Source organism: Solenopsis invicta, chromosome 11, assembly GCF_016802725.1.
Source record: "Solenopsis invicta isolate M01_SB chromosome 11, UNIL_Sinv_3.0, whole genome shotgun sequence".
Taxonomy (NCBI): domain Eukaryota; kingdom Metazoa; phylum Arthropoda; class Insecta; order Hymenoptera; family Formicidae; genus Solenopsis; species Solenopsis invicta.
In genome coordinates this window covers 4,390,773-4,418,630 of record NC_052674.1, presented here as the reverse complement: position 1 = coordinate 4,418,630, position 27,858 = coordinate 4,390,773, and the positions used below count along the sequence as shown (strand labels likewise).

At 34.9% G+C, this 27,858-nt stretch overlaps 1 protein-coding gene across 11 annotated transcripts; it reads right to left on the bottom strand.

Annotated features, from left to right (window-relative positions):
* Nucleotides 1–37: 37 nt before the first annotated feature.
* Nucleotides 38–27,858, bottom strand: LOC105194676 (voltage-dependent L-type calcium channel subunit beta-2). Of its 11 annotated transcripts, none has more exons than XM_039454878.1 (13): nucleotides 26,776–27,858; nucleotides 26,504–26,614; nucleotides 25,393–25,861; nucleotides 15,304–15,420; nucleotides 13,435–13,554; nucleotides 13,127–13,337; nucleotides 12,256–12,353; nucleotides 10,470–10,475; nucleotides 10,250–10,386; nucleotides 9,756–9,921; nucleotides 9,214–9,583; nucleotides 8,389–8,418; nucleotides 3,511–3,677 (listed from the first exon to the last, which is right to left on the bottom strand). In XM_039454878.1, the coding sequence occupies exons 3-13, from the start codon at nucleotides 25,450–25,452 to the stop codon at nucleotides 3,511–3,513; spliced, it is 1,482 nt and encodes a 493-aa protein (XP_039310812.1). In that variant the 5' UTR covers nucleotides 25,453–25,861; nucleotides 26,504–26,614; nucleotides 26,776–27,858. The 11 variants fall into 11 exon arrangements, with proteins under 11 accessions (XP_011158028.1, XP_011158030.1, XP_039310817.1 ...); XM_039454880.1 differs by having other exon boundaries at nucleotides 25,393–25,827; XM_011159726.3 differs by lacking the exons at nucleotides 25,393–25,861; nucleotides 26,504–26,614; nucleotides 26,776–27,858 and adding exons at nucleotides 18,356–18,823; nucleotides 22,961–23,490 and having other exon boundaries at nucleotides 38–3,677.

Sequence of the window (27,858 nt, the reverse complement as noted above, 5' to 3'; positions counted from 1 at the left end):
GCGTATGTACCTGTAAAATGGATCGATACGATCGATCTTTTTCTCTCTATTTTTTTTTTTTTTTTTACCACAGTCGGTCGGATCGCTTCACGTATTAGAATCGACGAGATAGCTGCGATGAGCAATGTCACGTGCTAAAATGTTCCCGTGACATAATAAATATTCTTCATTATTTTTTTAGCATAAATTAAAATTAAAAATTTAATTACCAGTACTTTTTAGCTAAATGCCGATTCATAGCGTAACGACGCTGCATGAGTGAAAACTTGAACGGCACTCATCGAAGGCTTCTTACAGTATTTACATAACGCCATTGGTGCGAAATGTGAATAAAAATATGCGAAGTTTGTCGCACGAAATAATTGGAAAATAGATTTTCAGAATTGTCTCAATTAAATGTTTTACGATTTAGTAAATATCAAGCCGATAGTGAGCGAGAGAATTATATGTACAATGTACATATTGAAAAATATAAGTACACTATAATATACATATTTTAAATTATACTTATAATTTCAGTCTATAATTATCCATAGAAAAGCCAAATAGTTTTTATTCACATCTCTGCTGAATATCTTATTTAATCTTCTCTTATCTCGATTAAAATTTGTCGAGTGATATAGATGGAATTGTCACTGTGTGTACAATTTGTATGTATATACAATGTATACTATGTACACAAAGCGCTTTCTTTGGTGTGCAATGTACGTGTGTATCACGTGTACTTTTGCTTCAACAAAACGTATAAACGCATCATAGACCGGCTAGCACGCCTGTGATGCCTATGATGCCTCGTTGACGCACCTGATCAAAATCGAAAACTTTCATAGGATTCAGCGCATCGATATCTTCTAATTTCGAGCCGCGTTGTCGTCTCATAAATTAAAAACTTCTCCATAACGTCTCGCTCCTACATTAGTTTGTCTAGTTTAATTACGTGATCGATGGTAAGTGTCACTACATCGATCGCTTAAAATCGCTTCATTAGCTAACATCCGTCGTCGCGGTCGACGACGGGTTCCAATTTCTACGATCAAATTCGAGATTGCCGAGCTGTGTCCATCGCGAATCGCTCATCAGCGATCGTAAAATTACGGCGACTACACGATCGACGATCAAATTAAAGTATCTATGATCAGCTGCGAAATTTTATTAAAGCTCCCTTGATTATTAACTGATTTAGCTATTAATAAAATTAGTTGCCCTCAACTGATCATAGGCCATTTCTCTAGACGATCATTAATTTTCTTCAATTGGAATTATAATGGTCATTATCATTTCCTTATAATTAAGCTCTATGAGAGAAGTCAAATCTTCGTGCTTCATAGATATCAATTCTCGATAATAAGAAATATTAGATTATCGCGTCGATCGCCGATCGCCGATTCGACATAAAGATTTGGTTTTGGGGCCCGAGAGGAATCGGTGCAGGGATTTAAGGCCCCAGGGCTCTTTTCACTCTATTTCGAGTGCACTTTCTATCTTGGTCTCCTCGTCCCACGCGATTGTCTCGCGCGTCTACTAGTGTCGTTGAGCTGATTCCACGAATGGGGAATTTGTCCTGCATATACTGCAATGGACAAGGACACCGGAAGATTATTTCGAATCGGCTAGAACTTCTGTTAAGATAATCGTTTGTTTAAAGGATTATCATGAAAACTACGCTCGAACCCTTAACTAAGCGTTCGCGGTAAAAATACGCTAATTGAAAAATCACACGTAAATATTGAAAGAAATCCATCCCCTTATCGCAATACTTTTAGTTTGGCAAATAATTCGTGTTCGTAAGTAGAGTCCATCCAAGATATAGATGTGTAGAATATGTATATATATGTGTGTGCATATGAAAATTTTCAATTAAAGATAATTAATTGGAATTTCTTTTAGCAAATATCTAATGATTTGATATTGTATAGAAATTATGAAAATAAAAATAAAATTGAAATTATTCAGATAATTTGTCAAATTATTTCTTCTTAATTGTACATATGTAAGACTTTTAAAAGAGGTTCGAGAGTAAGTTCTGCAATACTTTGCATGAAGAATGCAGTGTCGATTTGGTTGAACGTATGAACGACTTTGAATAGCGTATTTCACGAGGATTACCAAATGTAATCGGATGTGTGTGTGTGTGTGTGTGTGTATTTTCTTTCACAGGATTATTTCACAACAATATCTTTCTTTCGTATAAAGTATCATAAAAGATGTAACGTGCATCTCGAAACGATGCGTGCATTTTGTCATGGCCAGCAATTATTACGGTGAGCATTTGATACGTTTGGCATAGTACGCTTAATCGTTATAATGAGCGGTTGACGTGTTCCCTGTATACATAACACAGAAGAGCTCTTAAGCATATACGTCATTCAGGCAAGTACATCTCGATGGTATTTGTGCGTGAGAATAGTTCGGTAGTTGGTATGATCGATGAATGGCATAACTCTGCAATTGTGGGTGGCATCGTCAGAGTGATACGCGTTCGTGACATTGATCGGAGGATTAATCGAACGATAACGCGACGTACGAAGATGAAGATATGTTTCTGTACATAGATAATGTGTGCGAATTGTGAAATTTGTAATGTGCTTATGAAATTCATCCAGCAATACCCAAGAACAGCGCTTTTTGCTTTCGATTTTTTGCAGTTCGACGATAAGAGATTTAGATATTAACGAAATAGAGATATCTTAATAATCACATGTGCATGCTACCGATGACAATAGCATATCAGAAGAAGAAGAAGAAGAAGAAGAAGAAGAAGAAGAAGAAGAAGAAGAGAAATAGAAGAGGTTTCATTGCTTTATGATCAAAACCGTCATTGTTAATCCATTATTAATAAAGTATAATTATACAAGTAAGTTAATCGCGAATGTTATTAAACTATTAGCAGTGTAAAAAGGAATAATAGCAGCGTATAATATAATAGTGTATTATCGTAGATGCAAGAAAGATTTCTCGGAAGATAAGGACGCATGTTCAAAAAATTTTCCAACGTTGAGTTACATCGCAATTAAAATCATGTTCTCTAATTAAATAACAATAAAATCTTGCATTGCGACTTATGCTTCTGCTTGTAGACAGCGCGAATAAAACTGCGAGCGCAAAATGTTTTCCGGGATTAATGTGCACGCTGCTGGCGACTGGTGGCGTATTGGTAGCGAGGTTTCTCGGTTGAACAGGTACGCGGAGATGAATCGTCGACGGTTTCGAGATCGTCGAGGTGCGTCCGGATAGAATCGATATATGGTAGCATCTTTTTTTTTCCTTTTTAGACTCATTGGTGGCGTGTGTGCTGTCAGCCGATCTGGATTTCTGTATTTTTCTTTTCTTTCTTAGCGTAGAGTAGCGCGACAGGAAACAGCCCCACTAACAGAGCGCAGCGATTTTATCGCGAGGTAGCGTTGCGCACTTCCTAGCATTCGGTAACGTTACCGGGAGGCGAGCCCGCTAAAGGGCGGTGGTGCGCAGGTGGGGACAGCGCTGAAGCGACAGGCCCCGGGGCCCCAGCTCCTAAATAGCATTAAGAGCGCGCGAGTCCTGCTGCTGGCGACGTCTCGAGGCACTACCGTAATCGACGCGTTCCTCCTCGTCGTAATCGTGATCCATGCGATCGCTCCGATCACGATCCATCCGCTCTAGCCGCGATCTTCTCGATCCGTCGCTGACATCTCTCGCTCCTGCGTTAGAGACAGAGAAAGATTAGATCTTAATTTATAAAGAGACATCCAGCCTTGCTCAAGCGAGATTGATTTTCGCATTATTTTTACATATCTATGATTTTCTTGAAAAATAAATTTATTTTACTAATAACGAGAAGTGATAAAACCCGCAGGTTCTAAGTTACAAAGACCAATCAAATCCACCGTAAATGTTTATATTGTTACTGAAATACTGTGACAATATCTATAATTATAAATTTTTTATTTCTACTCTTAATTTTTTTAACAATGTAAAATTTTATTTAGCAGAAAATTGTCGATAATACAAATCCAAATTGCACTGCAAAGAAGCTAGCTACATATAACAACATCACTCAAACTCTACCCCTACAAAAAAATGAACGTCACTTAGGTCCTGGATCATTACTGTTGTAAGTAATACATATAAGGATAAATTATAGTCTGTTCAAAAATGAGTTTGATTATTAGTGAAAATAATACAGTTGGTAGAAATAAAAATTACTGACGTTGCGTTTTGTTTCTTCTACCAATAGACGATTTCAATTAGTCCGAGACGTTACAAAGATTTTCAAGTTTAAATTTGCACAACATTTCAACGTTACCGCTAGCTTGTAGTAACATTGCAGAAATAAATTTTTAACTTAGGTAGAAAATTAATAAATTAAAGTTGGTGTGTTTAAAAAATAACTAGCTAATTTTAAAATTTAAATCATTTTAAAATTATTTCAAATTAAAAGTTATTAATTTTATTATTTAACTTTTAATTTTTTAATTACCTATCTCTGCAAATGAGTTACAAAAGTGTTTATAACGCGGTGCGATGCAAGACCTTCCTAAAAGTCGTTGATCAAGAGACGGTAGTTTCGCGCAGCGAGAGAGACTCCGCATTACATTCATGCCGCCTCTGTTAAATGCCCCACTCGGGTTATTGACCGCGCGTAGTCTGGGCCGGCCTCCCCACTCTTCTCGGTCATTCAACTTGCCTGAGGCGCACGTGGCCGACGGGGCTCCTCGTGACCGAGAAGAGTGGGGAGGCCGGCCCAGACTGCGCGCGGTCAACAACCCGAGTGGGGCATTTAACGACGTGGACGTAATGCGGAGTGTCTCTCGCTGCGTGAGACTACAGCAGCGGCTTTTAGGGAGATCTTGCATCGTATCGCATTACAAATTCATTTGCAGGGTAATTAAAAAATTAAAAGTTAAATAATAAAGTTAATAACTTTTAATTTAATTTAGTTAATTTTAAATGATTTAATCATTAACTTTAATTAGTTATTTTTGAAACACATAAATTTTAATTTATTAACTTTTTATGTAAGTTAAAAATTTATTTCTGTAATGTTACTACAAGGTTTGCGGTAACGTTGAAATGTCCGCAATTTTAAACTTAAAAATCTTTATAATGTTTCAGACTATTTGAGGTTGTCTACTAATTTTACTGATGGAAAAAACAAAACGTAACGCCAGTAATTTTCACTTCTGCCAACTGCATTATTTTTATTTGTAATAACAAAACTTATTATCAAACAGAGGGTTAAATCATTCCAGCCAATCATTCCAACATCTCATGCTACTTAATCCATGCAAGCTCCAAGCAAAAAGAAAAGACAAAATAAAAAAAAGGAAATACGGCGCAAAGACTCCGACGTTCGAACTATCGTTGCGCAAGTGCGCAAAAATCGAGAAGTAGAAGAATGTACTCGTGGACTCATAGGCACGTTGCAATCTTGGATATAAATTACGCGAAACGATATAGATCGTGTACGATCCACGATGAAGATAAAGATACCCTTCATAACTTCTGTCCTCTCGACTTACGCTGCTATGTCGTTAATTTCTCTCTTGTTCTCTCTCTCTCTAACGTTAGATAATCTCTAGTCTATAGTCCTCTATTCTATGTGAGAAGGGTTGGTGAAGGGCTTGCGAAACATACCAAGTAAAACAAATAGGCTAGACTTCTAATTGAGACACGTTACAAATTTTGACTCAAATAAAAAAGTATAGAAATTATGAAAATATCAGTTATTTGTATAAAAACACTTGAATCGAAAATCAGAACATAACAGACTTTTAAAATTAAATACATGTAATATATTAATGAAATGTAGTAAATTTACAGCCTATCAACTTTTAATAATATACTTGGTACAAATAACAAAATAGAATATAAATTTTATAAAGAAAGCATTGAATGATCTGTAATTAAATAGAAAAAATGATCGTGGTCAGAAGTTTAGCCGAAATTAAATTTTATTGGAAGGTGTAAAAAAATTAAATAGATGACAGTGGCGTAATTGCGCTAATACAGTAGCAATCAAATAACTTCTACAACTCTAACAACATTTAAAATTATTAATTTGTATATTATTATAATTAATAAAATGTTATAAAAAATTTTACATTATAAATAGAAATCAAATCATTTGTAATTGAAATATTTGTATATACAAAGCATTTAATTCCATGTTTTTTGTTAAATATGCAGTAAAATTGAAATAAAACCGTTAAGATGTTAAAAACTGGTTATATTCAAATTTAGAAAATCATATTTTCGCGCGCTTGGTAAATTTTTGAATAAAATATGTACAAAATAAAGTTGTAAAGTAAATCATAAAATGTCCTTGATTGCTCTCTATGGCGGACTTGTAGTTACTCCACCGCGTAAAAGTAAAGTAATATAATGGGAAAACAAAAATTATTTTCTCTGCTCGAGAGAAATATAATAAAATCGGGTCGGTTCCGTGTTTCCGGGCCCATGCACCAAACCCATCTGTACTTACTACGCGCCTTTACAAAGGTATCCCTATCACACAGTCTCTCTAATTCTTTCAATCGCATTCGCACCCGGAATTAAACATTCACGGGCCGAAGCATAAAATTCGGCGGGTTTATGCCGACTAAAATCGCATCCGCGATGAAGGAGGCAGTAGAAATGGCCGCACAATGACAGGCAATGTCCCAAACTCGGGTCTTCTTGACTCGATAGTTTCTTGGTCTCTCGGTCACTGCGACTATGTCGCTAGTTGTCGTGTTTTCGGATGACTCCTGTGGCAGCCACCGCCTCCACTTTTACACGTAAACAAAGAGAACATCGGAGTCAGAGCTCGTTGCTGATGACAAGAAAGCCGATAATCTATACGTGCTCTCTCGGCACTTTCGTGAGTAAAACTTTTTTTTTGCACGTTGAATCAAACCGCACTGCGGCGTAGAGAGTTTAAAAAGTGATGACGAGTATAGATGATAGGTATTTGTGTGAAGGAAATAAATAACAGAGAAATTAGGCGTAATTTTCATTGCTTTTTTTGCCTCACGCGATCACGTAATCGCGTATAATAGCTTTGGCATTAATTTGGCGTAGTTTAAAAATACGTGTGGATTTTAAAGATTTCTTTCAAACACTCTTAATTTGATTACAATACAATGGAAGAACGAATTAAGCTGTAAATATTTAGACCTTACAAAAGTCAAGAGATTCCATCATGTCAAATATTTTGTAGGAAAAATATTATATGTTTGTTTAAAATATTATAATTTGTTTCCTCGGGTACTATAAATACTACAAAGTTTGCGCTTACAAGTTTCTGTATTTACATAAACTTCAAGAAAGAAATAAAAGTTTCAAATATTGAAAAATGGTATATAAAAATTTATGTTTTTTGTTTTTCTCTCTTTACATATTTTAATTAACATTAAATTACTTTAATATTGATAAAAGAAATCCACACGTGATAAATAGCGCAGTGTGCACGAAATAAGTTGCAATAAAATAAAATAAGCGTATTTAATGATTAAATACATTAAATGGTGAGGAAGGACGGTTTCTGCTGACGGTACGAAAAGAATTGGGGAAGCGATTATACACAAATAAAAACGAAACGTAGAATTTTATCCGCACTAACGAAAGAGATAAACGCGCCTCGGTCTTACTGCGCTGGGTACAAGTTCATATCGACCCGTACGTTCGATCCGTACATTGCCGCTGAAAAGAAATATAACGTCAGGATAAGGTGACATTGATTTGATGATAAACGATTATGCGATAGATGCAGAGACAGTTTTAGTCGACAGCATTGCTTCTTCGGCGGATGAGTGGAATAGAATGCAAAGTTAGAAGACTGCTAGATCATATTCAAATTAACATATCCTTATAAAAATTATTAATTATAATTATAAATAAATCGTAAATAAAGTTATAAGTAACATTAAAATTTATAAAAAATTATACATCATTATAATTTATGCAGAGAATTGGCAAGTACATTCATTGACATGAAAATTGCATTATGAATAAATATTAATCCCACATAACTAAAAATTTTTTTATATTGTGTAAATATATAATACTAATAAATACACAATTCTTTAAAGTTATTATTATTAAAAAATAGAACATATTAAAAAATGGAACATTGGTATATCATGTGAGAAACTGCTTTATTTCGTGCGTGAGGATTTAATGCCATGCTACCATAAAAGAAAATCTTAAATGTATGTAATCAGTAATACAATGTATAAAACTTATAACTGGTAAAATTATACTAACTAACCTAGTTTCTAGCGAGTCTTCGAAAAGGAATTCTATTTTCCAACACGATTTCATGCGACGTCGACGTGCAGTTAGCAAGCTAGATGTATGCTAGGTGAAAGAATACAAAAAATAAGAAATACGAGAGTGCAAAAGTGTATTTAAATAAAAATGATGGGTTACCTCTTCGATAGTAAGGCTCATGAGGGGCACCTGAGAGGACAAGAAGAAAGTATCGATTGTTAGTGGCAAATTGGATTTTGTTAGATTTTTGTGAAGACTAGATAATGTGAACAAGGGCCAGGATATTGAAAAAAGGGCATCTCGAGGCACGTAAAACATAAAGACGGATTATGTTGTATTAAATATGCAGTTATATATAGATGTTTATGTGCGTGTTAATAACATTTTTTAGAATCATTTTTCCAAGATATTCTGAATAAAATGATAATTTTCTCGAAGCCAATATTTCAAACCCTAATTAAGTTTTAAGCATTGCCAAATATGTTCATAGAAATAGAGTCTGACTTGCGGTCAATAGTGCCAAAGACGTCAATCGACGCATTTGCGCGATTTACGCGTCGATTTGCGTCGTGCACGCCAAAAGCGATAGACCGTCGTAAATCATCGTCGGTTTTACATTGTCCCCAACGTCTCTCAAAAGTTTTGGACCGTTTCCACAAAACCATTATCGAATGGTCGAAGTATTGGCTCCCGAGTATCGCTATTCTAGTCGTGCTATTTAAAATCCTTCTATTGTCCCGAATTCCATTATTGTTCGTGCAAGATGAAAACGTCCTTGACCGATTTAAAATACTCTGTATTTGACATGTGATTATCCCGACACGCAACGTTTGGTTCTCGCGACACAGATCTATCCGTCGTAAAATAATTCGAACTTAATTATCTTATATTCAGTTAGAAATGTATAGATTTGCAAATCTAGAAATATTTCAACATTTGTAAATACGATTAATAATCTAGGATTTATCGAGACAATTGTGATACCTGATGGCACGCGTTGCGGGTACGTGTCCGCTGGTGCATCGGGTGGAGGCATGACGCGTGGCACCGTAGAAAAGTCGGGTGGATGCGTCGCCCTCCAGTAAGCCTCCAGGTACTCGGCCACATGTTCGCATGCCTCCTCTAATTGATTTTCGTCCAGGATGACATCGAACATCTCTGGCGGAGCCTGCGCCAGCTTTTCCGCGGCCACCATTTGTACGTTAAGGTGACGAATCTGCGACTTTCCTCGGGTCTTGATCAACCTCTGCAGAACCTTCGGCGAAGAAATCTTCAAGTAAACGATCGTGGGCGCCAGACTAGTTTTCGCCAATTGCGCCGGATGATTTACAGTGTCGCAGTCCAAAACAACCAGCTGGAATTATTATTTATCATTATTATTATATTAATATATTAGACACGCTCGGTTAATGTATTCGATATAAATTAACTCGTTGTATTTAAACTTTTAGTAAAAAATTCAAATTTGCAATATAAATATTTAATTAAGAAAATATGAAAGAAAATGATCTTTATTTTTTACAAACCTGAAGAGTTCTAGCAAGTTCAAAAATCCTTTCAATTTCTTGCTGAACTTCCGCTAAACAGCTACTCTTGCTGGTCGTCCGTTCCATGATTGCTCTTTTAGTTGGATTGTTCAACATGGATCTCTTCGCTAACGATATATCCGCCATTACCCTTGTGATAATAATTCTATAATCATAAGAATATTTTATGAATTAGTAAACATACAAGCAGATGAGTTTTAATATTAATTTTTCAGTATTTAACAAATTGTGCATGTTTAGTTCGCGTAGCGCATATTGCACACGCAACGCTAATACAAGTAGGTCAAACCAGATTTAGTTACGTGAGCGCATACGCGTAAAAAGAATTAATGGCAACGTCCGTTTTTTGTTGTTAGTACGAGAAAGAAAATCTCAGTCTATTTAGGATTAATAGCTGTTCGTTAGTCTCTATTACTGCAGGAAAAGGTCAGACTACGTAGGATCAAGATGATATATAAAGAACCGCGACAGACCTGCCTTCGAAGCGATGTTTGAGAAAATCGAAGAGCGCTTTCTGCATCATATCCGTCACTTGGTAACCCTTGAGCGATGGTCCGACCAGCACCACGGGCCTCATGGAAGGTACTACGTCGTAGGGGGTCGTCGTCTCCTGAAAATCCGAGGAAACAATCAGTTCGGTCAGTCGTGACGAGGCCCGCTCGCTAATATCGGCCCCAGGATAGTCTCACTTACGTAGGACTGCGTGAGCACGGTATGCAACATTGAAACATTGAAATCAGTTAATGGCCACGTCGACTTGACACATGCGACCTCCTGCACGGCCAAAGTCCTTCCCTGAACGTACGAACGCCCACGGGACATCCTCTTCGAGCACCGAAGGTACTTTGGCCAAGCAGCATGTTAGTAACTACGATATCGAGCTAAGGTATTAACAGCCTCCTAAACTATTTGTTTCGGCTATATTCTACCTTATGGTAGTGAACAATTTTTGCCGCGACACGCGGCCCTGAGTACGAATAATCACTGGTCGAATACTGTACGCGTAGTGACGGTGACAAAAAGTGATCAACAGCGTGTTAAAATAGTGAAAGTATTTACCAGTCGTTTCCGATTATTGATTTAGACATTCAATATTACACATAATATTTTTGTTACAAAAAAATTTCGTAACAAATAAAATACAAAAATTCCACAAACTATGGAGTCATAGAAATTGTAATAAAACAATTATTTAATCCTTTAATAATAATTTTATAAATAAAAAAATAATTTAGATGTAGTAAATCGTCAAAGCGAGCATGGGTTTTTCTTATCAAAATATGAGAGAATGCATCGAAATTTTGTTAAACCTTTCACATGCCATTTAACTTTTTTAAATATCGTAAAAAAATTAATCACATTAAAAATTTTTATCTCACTATAGCATTTTAGAGACTAAATATGTTTAATATATATATAATATATAAAACAATTATTGTATTATAACATGAATGACAGAATTGCATATTTAACAACTTGCCTTATGATTTATGATCTCACGCATTATAATTAGTAAACCAAGGACAACTAAATGTGTGACAAAACATTTAAATCGATCATCTTAAAGCCGATGATACCATAATAACTTTCAAACATTAATTTTTTTATAAAACGTCAAATATTTAGTAATAATATGTGTTTACTTTCTTACAACATATATATTTTTACAAAACCTTTTAATATGATGAAATAAAAAACAATATAATACAAAAATAAATTTTTAAAATCTTGTAGTAATTTTGTTCGTCTTGCGGTCTAAAATAACTTTACCATCAATTCATCTCGCGTGTTTCTTACGTTTCTTTGGCTCATAATATGTACTACGAGTATCACTCGATATTATAAGGCAAGAAGTTAAAAACATAATTCTATTTACATTCGTGCGGGGAAGAGAATAAAATTAATCTAAGGATCTTATATTTGGAGTTGACTGGTAAATTTTAGCATTTTAGACAATGTCCATATGAATTACTCACCGAGTCCTTGGCACAACATTATCTCAAATTTTTTTACAAAAATTTTGTTTTTTATGTTTTTTACATTCAGCCTGAAAATTTTCTAATAAATTTTTTGTTTGAAAATATTGTAAAATAATGCTGCTGGGAAAATTGTTTCAATATGAACAGAGTCTGGTGTTAAAGATTGTATATTAGATAGAAACATTAAATAGGATTGTCTGTACGTCTAACTAGCGTGAGAGAAACGCATCATGCTATTGGACATCGCTATTATCTGAATCGTAAGAAAGAGTGTTTTTAAATAAACCGTGAGCAATAATCAATACTGTAGCAAACAATTCTAAAGTTGTCAGACATTTTTTTCAACATAGTATGACATCTATTATTGCACATGACATCATTGAGCTTCACGCCAGTGGGCGTACAGCGCCTACTTATCCAAGTGTAAAAGCTCAAAAGGTGATAAGCTGTGCGCGTGGTGCTTTAAATATTCGCGATAGCGTGGCACGTCGAGCGTTTACCGGCTTCTTGAAGAAGTTCTTTCGCTTCTCCTTAGCAGGTGGGGTCGTCAGGGTCGCCTTGCCGGGTCGTACGTTCCCGACACTGTCGCTATCGTCACCTGTCGAAAGATAATTGGGGTTACTCAAAATCTCGTCTGTGTCACAGGCAATTGACGAGTCCCTCTTTCTCTCAAAGAAGCTATTAAGAAGCACTCAACTGATGTGATGCAGTCTAGATATAATTCGCTACTTTATGCTTGTGTCTCCGCTTATAGCAGCGGCTATCAAAGTTCAGCAGCTAGCTACAGTAGTACTAAGAGACGCATGTGTGTGTTGATGAGTTGCACGAATACGGTGACTTACTCGATGACTTTAGCAATGAAATGAAAACTAATAGGGCGTGTGAAGCGACAGCACAGTAGTGAGCAATTTTTTTTACGCGAGACAGCAAAAATGGAGAAGCTCGTGTCTCTGTGTAAATCGCAAGGAAGAGGAATACCAATACCTTGACATTAATTTAACAGAATACGATAACGTTAAATTTTACAAGTTCAACTAAAAGTTTTATATTTATAATGTCAAACGTCTATATTATTACTCGCGGGCATGTAGTTTTGTTCACTTGCGAACTACACAGAAGTTTGCTTCGGTCTAAAGTTTTCGGGGCGATATAAGCACTCGAAGCTGGTATGTCTCAAATAGTGGAATACTTAGGGTCTCAAGCGAGTGTTATTCGTCACATTTTTTTTGTTTCGACCGGCCCGTAGCAACGATCCGTCCGCCTGTAATTTCACTGTCGAGGATCAAGCTGAGAAAGTTCCCGATCAGGTATACCGAATTCGGATATACCGTGAACTTTGGGGGGGAAAGAAAGAAGGACGTGCTAGGATACCTGGCGTAGGTGGTGTGGAACCACGTGAGGGCATACCACTCTCGCCAAGGTTCCCTGAAGACCCTCCTCGCGTCGAGTAGAGGCCCTTCGTGCCACGCGCGGCGCTCGCCTGTAACCTTAAGGCCTCCAGCTTCACAGGTGACGGGATGAAGCCCACGTCGCAATTCTCTTTCACGAGCCTGCCGATCCACCAATTGTTATCGTACTTCTCCTAAAAAAAAAAAGAATTTATTTATCATTGAAGAAAATTTTAGAATTTTGACAGGCAAGAAATGTACGAGATAGAGAGAATATGTGAGGATTCGTACCTTGATGTGAAGAAAGTCACGGACGTCAAAGCTGACGGCCGAACCGTGGACAGGTGAGTCATCGTCGACGGATCCGTCATAGCTCACGTTAGTCCGCACTGCAAACGCTACCGGCTTCGTCTGAAACGTACAAATTGAAAAATTGAAAACGCGCGTATTTATTTTTCCAATCAGTATCTCAATTTATAGATGCTGACGTTGAAATTTTTATTTTTTTATCAATCGCGCGATGCGCAATCTACAATTGTGTAATGAAATATTTAACGTTTAAAATAAATCGATTTTATCAAAACGTTAACGTTATTTTAAAATTATTTAATTTACATACTTTTATCCGTAATTATTTTGTAAATCGGACTACAATTATCAACCTCGACGACAAATGCGGTGTCGTCTCGTACCATTGCGCTTAGTTACGTATCATCGTTCCCTTGCCCGTGTTATCGACTTTTCTATCGGGTCACGGTGTAGCTCCTATATCGCGACGTGTACATAAACACGTATAACTATATCGCGTGTATGGAATGGAAAATAAAAGCCGGCCACACCGGCAACGAGCTTCACGGCCGATCGACACATTGTCAGCTTATGCGTGGACGCATTTTGCTAGTGACAACGTCGTCACTTCAATAAAGAATAAAAGAGTATTGCGGAGCTTTTTTCATTTTTATTACGACGAGCTCTATCCCTCGAAGGTCGTCCCTCGCCAATCAATATCCGTTCACTGTTAAGCCGAAGAAGACTGAGCCGATCAGATCCTCGCATTTGACGTCCGTGCTATTTCATCCGCGTTTACCGGTTGATCCTACCATCTATCGTTATATAAGTGAAAATTTTCGCAGATTTAATCCCTTACGCTCAAATATTTGCGAAGGTAAATGTAACACAATTTTGTAACATGACAGAGAGAAGAAAGAGGGGTATATCATATTATAAATATTTGATCATAGTTATCATACTTCGTAATTAAATAATAAATAAAATTAAATCAATACATGCTGACTAACACAAATAGTAAAGTAATAAGTCTTTAAGATTAGCTTTTAGTGTCTCTAATAATATTTTTTATGAATTTATATAAATTTTCCAATTTTGTAAACCACGCCAACAATTTTGTTGGTCTTAAAACACAATTATTGGAATAATATCACAAAATTAAATTGATAAACAACTTAATAATAATTATGCTAAAAATCTTAAGATACTACAAAGAATTGCGAGAAATCGCAATTGGAAAAAATATTAATCCAGCCAGCGTTTGAACTTTACTTTTGTGATAAAAGTTTAGGTGAACAAATATTTTCACTTAAAAACCAAGGCTTAATAAGATCACGATTAGCAAATACTGTCCGCACGTGGTACAATAAAAAGTTATGAATGAAATTCACTTCTAATAAAGTCAAATGATCCATGAAATGTGTCAATACTTTGAAAGGTGTCTCGCGCGTGCTCCTCGTAAAACATTCCTCGATACGTGAATGCTGACGTTATTGCCGCATTTAAGCATTACTACCGCGTTAAAGCCGTAGCATTCGTGTGGATCATAGATCGTATTTTTCCATGGATTTATTTTCATAGCTCGTAGTACGGGCGCGAGAAGAAGTTTCGCGAAGTGTCTGATTGGCACTTCGCCGAGTCCCCTCGTCTCTTTTTCTGTCACTGTCTATCTTGAAATTACAGACCCGTCCACAGTTATCTCGCATCTCATACAAATTCATGATGTTTATAACGCGGCGAGGAAATATGACGGCGATGATGAGACACCCACTCGATCGATAAACGATCGGTCCAGCACGCGCGAAAAAAAATGTAAGAATGGCACGAGGCTGCGAGAGCGGAGCAAACTGGAACGAAGGATCAATGACTTACTCTGGCTTTTTCGAGTTGATTGAGGGCCTGCCTCTCCTTCTCGCGTCGCAAGCTCTCTTTCTCCTCGTCCAGCGAAAGATCCGAGCTCGGCTGCGAGTAGTTTGAGTCCGCCGAGCCCTGAGAGAAATCAGACAAGTCATCCATTAAATTCGCGAACTTCAGTACATGGAGAACAAGTTTTGGGAAACTTAAAAAACATTTTCTTTTAAACAAGTATTAATTAGAATTGTTTATATTTGACATTAATTTGAAATTAATAATTTTGTGTAACGATGATCTTAGGTATTGTTAGAACTCACTTAACTTTTGACACGAAATCTCGAAAGTTTCACGTAAAATTTAAATAAGGATTATCTTAAAGGAAATTTTTGATTTTATTTTAACACCAGGCTTAATTTTAAATTAGTTCAATTTATCCCTCTACTGTAATATATATACAATGTTGCAAGTAATGTATTTTATCAATCCATACTAATACATGTTGAACAATAATAATATTTGACTTTAATCTTGATTTTAACAAAATCACCTAGTGAGCTTTCTAAATTTATTAAAACCTATAAATATCTTCCATATTGATCTCTCAAATCAAATATGTCAAAAAAGTCTCATCCCTTGAAAATAACAGCATTTGTTTACTCTGTGTACAACGTTAATTGTGACTATGTCCGCAAGACCGTGAATGATAAAGTGTCCTACGACGCAGTTCATTACGTTCATCGCGCCCTACAAGTATCGACGTAGATTACCTTGTAACAAAGGAAATCAGTCTAGCAAGTTAATTAGTTCCTGTTAAAATTAAATGAATCGATTGGGCACAGGAAGGAAGACTTACGCACGCTCGATGCTCGTAGTCATAAGCAAGAAATTGAGACATTGATTAGCATATTAATGAGAGAAGTGGTCTTATTGATTTATTATTTTGATTAATTTAATATTATGGATATTGCTTGAGTGTCAAATACTTATATCCACAAATATGATTACGTGTTCAATGTAGCAAATTCTTACAGGCTCCAAAATTTTTATTTTAAAAATATCTCTTTACATATCTGTTAGATATTATTTTGCTTAAAGAACATCGCTTTTCAAACAGAAGATTTTACTCAAACATTATTCCGCTTTCTTATTTTTCAATTAAAGATCACAATAAAAAATGTTATTCAGTCACATTATTCAGTTTCTCTACTCTGTAGAATTATATTATAATTTTTGTTTAATTATTCAATCAGCATTTTATCTGTCAGCTATTTCAACCATAAGATAATAAAGATGCATGGATTGCTTCCATGTTCTTCTTTCCTCAAAAAAGCTTTCTGACGAATGAACTCACTCGGTTGACATGTCGTAGCCATGCCAACGACCTTTACAACCATGTTCTACTCTTATAAATGTATAAATATCTATATATATATGTCGATATGGGGAAAAAAAACTCATCCTAATATTTATAGAACAGTGACATGTTTGATAGGAAAGATCGACACAAAGAAAGTATATCATAATAATCTAAAATAATATTACAGTTGTAAGACATTATACTTCATAAAATGCCTCTCTAGAACATTATGTTGTGTATTCTAATTTAACTTATGTTTCTTTCTCTAAAATCTTCTATTGTTAGCTTGTAAATTGTATAAGGCTCGAAATAATCATATAAGCATATATATTAAATTTACATGTTTGTGAAGTTATTAGTAAAACAGGAACATTTATGTACGCATATATTATACTTTTAACTTTTGACATTTAAATGATCACATAAAATTGTAACGCCTACCTGTTTTTTGAAGATCTTACTTTTAATTTTGCTACACATTCTTAATTGGAAAACTTAGTTGCCGAAAGCGTTCGCAAGTATTTCACGTTATTGCACAAGAAGCGTCAATATTTGTAGTCGCTCGAATAATCTAAGAACTGAGCGTAGACCTCAACATAAATATCGATTCAATAAGCAGTCGAAACGGTTATTTCGAGTTTGTGTTCACAAACACAATTCAAATCGTCCTGTTTACTCGAAAGAAGAATAGTTTCAGAAAATAATTACTGATAGTATATAGCTCATGTACAAGAGCTAGCTGTTTCAAATATTAACATTTCATTTATAGTAAAAAAAAAACAAATTAATGTAAATAAAATTCTGTAATGCGGTCAGGTAAAAAACGGACTTCTTTTCAACTGGTATCGAAAAAAATTGCAAATTCTACACTCTAAAGTGGAAGCTTCCCTATATAAAGTTTCGTCAGTAACATTTCGAAAGACACTTCGAAAGATGTATCGCAAGTGACGGAGGTGCACCAAGGATAAAGTCTGTAGCTCCAAGGCCAGTAGAGTACAGCAACCGATTCTACAGAGCTTGATTTCATACTAAATAAAGAAAGTGAACCTCGATCGAGCGCGTGATCGATGCAAATCACTGCGCTGCAACGATGGCACGGATGATCGCCTTTGCTTTACGCCACATTGCCTAATACGAGCCTTAAACGATACGCTGCGAAATATCCCATACGTCTAGGAAGTGGCGCGTCTTTGACGCGATCGAACACTCTTCCTTGCGCCTCCTTGCTCAAAGTACGGTCACGATAATCCGTTATTTTTACATGGAGACCTTCCTCGCTACGTGGAGTCCCCTGATAGGTTTAAGTTTAATTACAGTTATCCCTTTGAAGAGGGGAAATAAAAAGATAAGTATTATTATTCCACGAATATATTTCTATTTATAACAGCCTTGCGAAAAGTGATAGGTCAGAGAGGTCGAAAGAAAAAGAAATAATAAACCAGGAGCAAATAGAGAATAGAGAATAGCACTTTTAGCTTTTAAAAAAGATAAAATTAAAGCAATAATCAAAAAATAGAATGACGCAGTGTGTCAAATGTTATTAAAAAATAACGCCGTGCCAAACCTTGCCTATTTTGATCTAGATATTTTAATTTAGTAAATAGAATAGTACCTGTACCGTTAACATTAACCTAAGGAAAAATGAAATGTTCCAATTCCTCCTTGTTCGTTGCGCAACGAAAAATTAGTAGGAATCAGTGTTTGTCAGTGTACCTGAGTGAATAGCTTGTTGTAGCCAGAATTGTGTTGATTGTACCCGATCATCGCCGGGATTCACCACCATGGATGCCAGGGCTGTTCTTCAGATGGTGCTTAATCCACCTTCGCTCCGATTCGAAGCCGAAATTTATCAAACTAATGCTCTAAACTCTCACTTAGTCCATGCTACCGCATGGCTACTCTCGTCAAAGTGCTTGTCTATGTACTGATATTTGAATTCATTAGTTTCGCCGCTACGCCATGCTGAATGGCGTAGTGGTACACGGTTTCGAATAACTTTCCTCAGGTACGTCGTAACTCAAGCTTTTTTCGCTTTCGTTTGCAAGCCATCCAAATACTTAATCTTGATCTATTTCTGAGAGGTCGTCATCATCACCCCATGATGACAAACTGCAATGCGTCTCGTGTTCATGGCAAACAATAAGAGATCCGGTTCGAAATATTCACTTTTTTAAAAACCCTCTGCAAGATAGAGTGTTATTTTGATTTTGTTTTGAGTGGACTGTATAAACGTGTAATAAACAAAAAATACGAATCGTAATGGACGAACGCAGGCGTAATTTACTAAGACAACTAAGAAAAGATAAAATTCACAGCTTGTATGTATTGTTTGCCAGTATCCATAAGTTGCGAGTGACGCAAAAAAAAGCTGAAAATAGTCTGTTCTAATATTCTACTACTTCTTGGATAAAAAAAACTATTGAATAATATAAAATTGATTTTAAAAATGTGTTATTCGATGAGTTATTGAACAGACGCTTAAATGCACATATACAAAATAATAACAAAAAAAATTTTTTATTTAATCCTTTCCTTTCAAATAACTTGTGAACTTTAAACTATTAAAGTTGTTCTCTCTTTTTCATAGTCCAAATATTTAGTGAAACATTTTATACTGTATTGAAAATTCTATCGGTAATGAAAAATTTTCTGTCCCAAAGTTCAAATGTTAACCATTAGAGACAACTATCATAGACAGAGCGCAGCTATAAATATATTCAAACAGACTAGATTTTTTAATGAACAATTTACTTACAATCAGTAATAGATGTTCGAGAAAGTTGTCTTTTTCTATAACCTAATTATAAGAAATTTTTTAATATTATATATTTTTTATTGTTTGCTCTTGTAATGTTAAATAATTTTTACAAAAATATGTGTTTTTTCTAATAGCATATCTTAAAAATGATATGTAACTTTCACTTGCATGAAAAATGTTCCTATGTTATTGATATCAATCTTCAATAAAAATCTAAAGCTTTTCTTTTTTCAAAAAAAGAAACAATAAGATTTTTAGAGCAATTCAAAATAATTTTTTTATTTCAAAAATTTAATACTTATTTTTAAGACAAAAGTGTGTAATAATAAGTGAAATTTGGGTCAGTTATGTAAACAATTTGACTGTTTCGTCGTTATAAAATCTATGTATGTAAAATCTTAATTTTTCATATTCCATAATTGTTCTTTAAAAAAATGTTGAAATTTGCTTTGAAAGTCGTTTCTAGGTAGAAGTCAGCCAGTAAATTTAGCACATTATTGACTTCTAGGTCTATATATTGCAACACGCTATCATATAAAAATGTATCGTACAATATTCTAAAATTAGGCAAGCAAAACGAAACAAAATTGAACCATTCCCTATAAATCTATCTCTATTCTGCAGTTGACCCGGCCAAATTTGCCTGTGAAGAAAGCTTGGAAGAGCGACGAAGAAGTTAATGCCACTCCCTAAAATTGTCTGCCCTATATTGTCGAAAAATATATACGAGCACGAAGCATCAATAAATTACGAAACAACGTGATATGAGATGGAAGATAAAAGTATCATACATCAACGTTGACGATAATGAATAATAAATTGTATCATTGTTTCTATGTTAACAAGATACTTTTTACAGAAGATTTTATACGCTTAACTGTTGCCAGGTAAAATGTAATTATTATTAAAGAGATTATATGAATACATTGTAAAATTTTAAAACAAAGAGAAAGAAGTTACCAATTCTTGGAGGCATTATTTTTACTAACTCCAGGTGATTTTCAAACAAAGATTGATAGAATCATTGTAAAGTTTAACTATAAAGTAATGTCACATTGATAAACTTGAGTAATCACGGAAAATGCGTTTAACGCGAGTTCAATCTGCCATTTCTATATAACTCAAATGATATTAAGTTTCACTGCTTGGAGCACACGATCAACTTCTGTTCCATTAAAACATTCACTTCATAATATTCGTAATTGATTGGAAATTTCATTGACTATGCAATTTGATAATTTTGTTAGGTTTATATGGTATAAAAACATTAAATTTCGCGACAGGATATATTAATTCTGTTCAAGCGAATTATTTATTGCAATAATCTATTTGATCCATTTTCATTATTAAAAATTATCGAAGACACTAATACTATATGCTACAGAAAATAAAAGAATAATGTAGACATTTCCAATTATCTAGACTTCTTTTAAATAAATTATTTTTATGTGCCCTACATTATCATCTCTTATCTCTCTCAAAAAAATGTAAAAAACAGTTCCAAAAAGATTTAGTACAAATTTCAATTTCAATGTATTATAAATGTAACTTAAACTCATTTCATTTGTAATATCATGTAAATCATAAATTACTAATAATAATTACAAAGAATTTTTTGTTTATAAAAACTTATAACTCTACAAATTTTTTTTTGATGAGTGTGAATTTAAAACTAATCGTGGTGTGAAGAAATAAAATTTTTCTATGACAGTACTAAGTACTTCAAATTTGCTGAGATTCACAATGGATTCACAATGTGTTTTTCTATTTCATCTGACTGACTCGTTCACGGCTTTAAAAACGAACTTTTCAATTGATTATCTTCGTAGCTGAAAAGTCCTCAAGACAGATGAGATCGGAGGTCGTATTCAATGATGCTTACGTAAATCAATTTTTTACATGCCGCAATTAAAATTTTTTAAAGACCGATTATTGGAAAATCTCAATTAAACAGATAAGACAATCATACTCAATTGACGTTATTCTTACATACAATTTCGGTATTAAGCAAAAATTTAAGACAAATAAATTTTAAGATTTAGCAATTCACTAATTATTCGATTTAATTTCCTGTTGTTGAGATGAAAATTCTTGTAACTGCAATATATTTTAATATACTTTCTATAAATATTTAAATTTTTAGGAGAATCAGTTTAAGTACAATTTATGATAAACATTGCTTTGTTATCAATATAATGCATTTTCTTCAAACGAATCAATGTGACTAACTTTGTAATGTAGAATTTTCTAAGAAAATTTTGTTTTACATTATAGAATATTATTAAAATAAATGTGTAGTTAATATAAATTATGTTAGCCAGCAATAAGGTGCATATTGGAGAATTGGAAATTTAATTTACCGCCTATAATTTGTCTAGAATGTTTCAAAGGGAGAGGCTTTCACATTTCTCATTTACTAAACGTGCCGCGCCTTTGAAAAAAAAAAATATGACATAATGCTAACATTCCAATTAAAATGGAAAAATAACAATTGAATTAGAGTTGTGAAGCAACTTCAGAAGAGAATTACATATGAAACGTTAGCACGCAATTTTCCCCGTTCGCCTCATCTATCTCTCTGAATAATTAATTAATTCATAGAAATAACTTTTCAAACAGTGTTATTAGCTTTGTCAGACAATCAAAAGTACAATTCGTGGAAACGCAAAATTGACTGTTGAATTATCAATTTCATCTTGGATAATCGATAGTGTTGACCCTCTTAGAAATCCATGCTTTCAAATTCGTAGTCCGATTGAAATTATATTGTCGACCCGAAAATCATATATTAATAAAAACAAAAATTAAAGAGAGAAAAAAATATAATTATTCAAAAAATTATAAAAGAAACTTTATTCAACTGATAAGAAACTTTACTCAAATGATAAGCGAAAAATAAGAAAAATATCTGTAGTCTATTTGGAAATGTATCAAAGAGTAATTTACTATTTTACTTTAATATTTCAATCAGTACAAAGGCTTTGAAAACTTTACACGATACATGTTCCATTTACGACAATGCACCACTTTCTTATAAACTTTATCTTCAGTTGCTAAACAAACAGAACGAGTGACAGCCATTATAGAATCCGTAATAGCAATTTAGTTTTTAACATTCTTCTAAATCATTCAAAGCTTTTTCCTTCTCTTTTTGATAAGTGTACGAGATATTAGACCAAAACCCAATCACACTTCGCAGATCAATAAGCCATCTTTCTTTGAGCCATTGCCCCTTTGCTAATCTACAAAAATAATTCCCACAAGAAACGTTTACGAAGTGTGGCAACAATATTATATAGTGGATAAAACTTATTTCACAAATCAAAATTTTTTATCGTGACCCGCGCTAAAGTCGCTAAACCGATGATACACCACAGCACCGTGGCGCTTGAAAGCAGGTCAACGACATCATGCAACCTCGAGTGCAGTTACCACATTCCAATTCTGCTGGTCGATCGACAAATAGCTCCGATCGGCCTTGTCAATTTTCACCTGCAGACGCCTGCGTTCGTCCTGTTATTCTCATTCCATCGTCCACACCGTAACCCCTTTTTACAAACCTTCTCCCACAAAAAAATCCTAGCACCAAATAGATCACGTTTTCTCATCTTGACAATCTTTCTTTTTCTTCAGCATGAGGGAGCACCTTGTTTCAAAAATACTAAACTTGTGCACCACGTTCTTTCCAATACGATCACTGCGATTTCACTAAGTGTTCTCCGAAAGAAATTCTATCGGGAAGAATTTCCAAAATTTTTTCGATCGCGTTGAAAACAAAAATCATCCCCTAAACGAACCCGGCTAGGTGCATCACGCTAGTTCGCGAGCGCGGCACGCTATCTTTCATCCCCGTGAGCCTTCACTGCTGCGAGCCTACGCGGTAGTGGTAGATGCGGTAAACTGCGAGAGCGATGATCGGAGGTGGTGCACGGACTGACTCTACATGGTTCTTGCGACCGTGTGCGCCTTCTGGCCGGGTCGCCGTTTCTCTGGCAATGCCATTTTGTGACTCGTCCGTACGCGGGCGCCACTGAGGATGGTCGGACGACACCCCCGTGTACTATATCGATCCGAGGGGTGCTCCGTTCTCAGCTCCGCCGCGTCCTCCTCCGCAAACCACCCGGAGTGCGACCCGCACGACAACGCCAGGCCACTGCACCCTGACGGCAACGTGTCCTACCCGGTGTATGTGCATACAGCGTTACTCAAGAATAACTGACCAATCGTAAACAGGTCAAATCGCCGTATCATCTTCTTGCATTTATATCTATTTTTATTTAATATCACGTGATCTTTCTGGCCAAGTCAATAAAATTTTTTATTTAACAAGTCAATAAAAATATGATCGATATAACATAATATTTCTATAATATTTCTTGCCGGACAATACGACAAATTTTTAGTTTTTCTTGTTGAACAACTGTGAGGAATTATGTTTATCTACGTGGAATGAATCTTGCATGCTGATAATCATATATGATAAATAGCACGCAGCATTCGCTTATCGCTTGATCCCCTAATATGATCGTCCAGTTGGTCGCTTTTATTATCGTTAGCATCACGTTGAAATGAGACAATGCTGATTCCTTTTTAAAACCAATCGATTTTTATTCACGGTATAATCATATAAGTGTCCCATATGTTATAAACAGGGGAAATATTACAGATAAAAAGGATTATTACTCTTATCTCGAGCAACGTCGACCCACGGCATTCTTTGTACTATATGCATCATCTGTTGTAATACTGTTCGATCACGAATCATCATTTAATTTTCCCGATTGCAACCAATAATAAATTTTGTATAAATTGTTGCTCCAATACTTGAAACTATGTTATGAAAAATTATGCAAACAGCAACATTTTCAACTGATAATTATTCTCTTCCCGTAAATATTTTACATATGATTGTCATTAACGTGTGTAATAAAAAATGTTTTCCAGATGACTTTACAAATCTTTTAACAGCAACGACAAAAATAAAATAGCATTAAGTAAAAGTAGTAATGACAGAAAAATAACTTGTGAAGAATTAAGCTGTAGACAGTTTTATCTAGGTCATCTATGTAGGTCACGCAGGGTGCGTGCACGTGCCGCCCCCTTCGCTTTTAGTCTGCTGTCCTTCGATTCTGCAGTCTAAATTGCAGTCAACTCTAAAGGTTACTGCAGATATTACTTTATGCTCCTTTTTCCTCATATGTCACTATTTTCATTTGAGTTGGCTTCCTCCAAATTTTGAGATTTCTTTATTTGTAATTTTGATAAATTTAAGTTTTAAATTTTGTAAATTCATTACAATCAACAAGAAAAAGTAAATTCAAAAGTATTCAATCATTTTGTAGATAAAAGTAAGTATGAGAGCTTCGGGACACCCTGTAGATATATGCGGGGTAACAGCTTCGATCTCGAAATCGCAGTTCATAAATAAATGATCGGCGAACTATACGAGCGTGACGGCAACTCCTTTCATCGCGGTCACGTGGCACAAAAATAAAATTTAGGTGCATTGTGCTTGCAAATATAGAACGCGCATGCTCGCGATACGACTTGGTATTCGCTTTTATAAATATTTGTCTGCAATACAATTTTACGAAAAATCTAGCACTTTCCAATAGAGATATTATGATTAAAAATAAAGTATCACTTAGATGTTATCGATCTGTTTCACACATACGGGTTTTCGTTGTTCATTGTTATAGAATATAGAATATTCTTAAACTGACATTTTTATTAATAGATCTTTACTCGCATATTAAATAATTCAATCCCGATATTTTCTCGATCGACAAATATAAGAAATCTACCGCAAAACGTTTTGCCACAATTGCAAGAATTTTCAGTGATCGAAGAACACAGTTGTTATTTCAGTAGGGATTTGTGACACTATTTCAACTTTCGGCATTCGGTCGCTTTGCCTCGAAAATAGATCCGTTGCACAAATCATCATGTTAATCTATAACAACTAGAAATATTTTAAACGTATTTAATTTACCCTTCTTCTCCCGAAAGGCTTGTAATGCTCCCGCCTCATTGGGCGCCGTAAATGTGCCATCTTGAAAGATCAAAGTTGGTGTACAGCAGATCGAGGTGAACCAATAATATTGCGATGCTCGTTGTTCACCGAAGATAAAAAGAAGATATCACTCGCGTCTCCAGTCGACTGGAGCAGTTTTCGTCAGCTTCGCGAGTCCGTCAACTTCCGACGCGAGATTCGTCGAGTTCTGGTTCGGAGCCGCATTTATCACGACCTGCCGTCTGCCTTCATTTAATTTGCTCGACACAAATACACGTCACACATATACACACACGTTTCACGTGGAATAGATACATCGAAACAGTATCGCCGAATTCAACCACTCGATCAATGATTTAAGAAGCAAAGTTATCACTTTCCGCAATAATTCACGAACGGCAGTTTTTATGATTACTAATTAAATATTTGCAGTGGTTAGAACTGTTTACTGGATTCCACAAATACACGTTTTAAATACATCAATACATACATATACGATATGCATTTGATGCTACAATATTTACTATTAATATTTGCATTTATCATGGAACATATGAGCAATTCTCTTCGCTCTACATTTTAAATTTATGACGCAGTTTACTTTTCAATTTTATGATACAATTTAATACAATCTAAATAAATTCTGAGTTCATCGAACTTTTTTTAATTTGCAGTGTATTTTGATTTTTAAAACGTCCTAGTTTTCAAACTTTTCATTTTGATACAAACTGTCTGTAAAATTTTTTAATATTAAACAACATGACTACACATATTCGATAATTTCATTAACACGAGTGACATTATACCTCGGAGAAAATAAATAATATTTGTGACGTTGTGCTACGTCTTCTAAAAATCGAGAACTGCTGCTTTAGAGAATCGTCCAATCTTTGGATCAATGCCGACAAGTTAGTGTAACAGTCTGTGACATCTTCAAGAGTATATCAGACACATAAATCTCTAGCCCTGACCTTGACTCATCGGCATCAATTTTTAGCACCGAAGATAAAGGTGAAACTGTGATAAATTCTACTATTGTTATTGAGAAAAAATTAAGATTTTGAGCTGTATAAACGATCAAAACTCTTACCTTTAATTTTACGAAAGAGATTAAATTAAATTAGAATGAGTTATTGATTTATGTGTCCCAAATTAGCTTCGTTTGTCATAAGCCTTTCTGTCAAATTTGGAGACTATTTTGCTAAATAAAGTTAAAAATAATTGTAATTTTATAATAAATTATATATATATTGTTTTTAATAGTTCTAAGAAATTCAGAAAAATCTGGCCGTAAATTCGGCAAGCAATTCTGAGAACGTTAATCCTAATAATCGTGGTGATTAATCACTGTATTTTGTACACCTGTGCGAGGTCCTCGATCAATCTGCCTAACAATAAACCACTTTTCAATCATGCGCGACACGTGAAATTTTAACTTCACTATATTAACACCAAATCGATCACTTTGTTACTCAGCTTTGGAAGTGCAAAAGTCACATGTTTATTTCCTAGAGGGCTCTAGAACCCTGATCAAGATACATACTCGAGTTGTCGCATCGATAAAAAATCGGTTTGCGATCTACAAAAAGTGTTTTTTTTCCCGAGTTACAAATCCTATCAACGAATGATTTTTAGGGTCCGTTGCGAGACGAGCTCGGTGTGGATGTGCTGGTGATACTGGTGAGTCGAAGAGCTTTTAGAACGCACCGCGACCTCCTCCGCTATAAATAAAACGGCCGAAAACTCTGCCAACGAGACGAGCAGCGTCGATTCGCCGTAATTTTCCTTGTGGAATCTCGCAAAATTTTCTGGGAGTTAATGGGAGTTAGCCGAAATAAATTGTGTCACTAGCTTCTTCGAATGCGGAACGTATTGATTTGCATGCCAAGAATCACCCTTGATGTTTCCACTGCGTGTGTCCCAAATTTTTTCGCCTCATCCAAGTCTCATCTATGTCAAATAGTATAAATGCTAACATTTCTTAACGATTTACTTTTTTCATTCTGTTTCTAAATGATCATTTTAAGCTTTGCCAAAGATTTTTAGCAAATTTATTTTTAGAGTTTTATAATTATTATTTGTGTGTTATTAAAATTACATTTCCTAGAACTGTTTTGCATACTCTTTTGCCAGTTGGCTCGTCAATGCTAAATTTATGTGAATCCGTACGAATGGATAGGATTAATTTTATATAAGAACTTTGAACAATATTAGAATTGAGCAAAAGGAGTTTTAAAAAAATTTAATAAAAGTTTAATAATAAGTATTAACATAAAACAAACATTATCTACATACACACAAAGATATTCGTCTCTTGCTCCCATTAACTGGATTCTCGATTTTCGTTCTTTCATGAGCTCTAATTTTGTTTAAAAAAGAAAGAACATTAAACTGTGATCACTACTGCACAGAGTTAATGAGAAAAATCGCACGTTTTAAATAAAA

Excerpts from the sequence above, each read along its gene's own strand:
- LOC105194676 (XM_039454877.1), bottom strand. The coding sequence starts at position 25,452 with ATGGCACATTTACGGCGCCCAATGAGGCGGGAGCATTACAAGCCTTTC. Across the intron at positions 13,555-15,303 it reads ATCAACTCGAAAAAGCCAGA|ACGAAGCCGGTAGCGTTTGC; the intron begins GTAAGTCATTGA and ends TGTACGTTTCAG. Across the intron at positions 9,584-9,755 it reads AACTTGCTAGAACTCTTCAG|CTGGTTGTTTTGGACTGCGA; the intron begins GTTTGTAAAAAA and ends TAATAATTCCAG.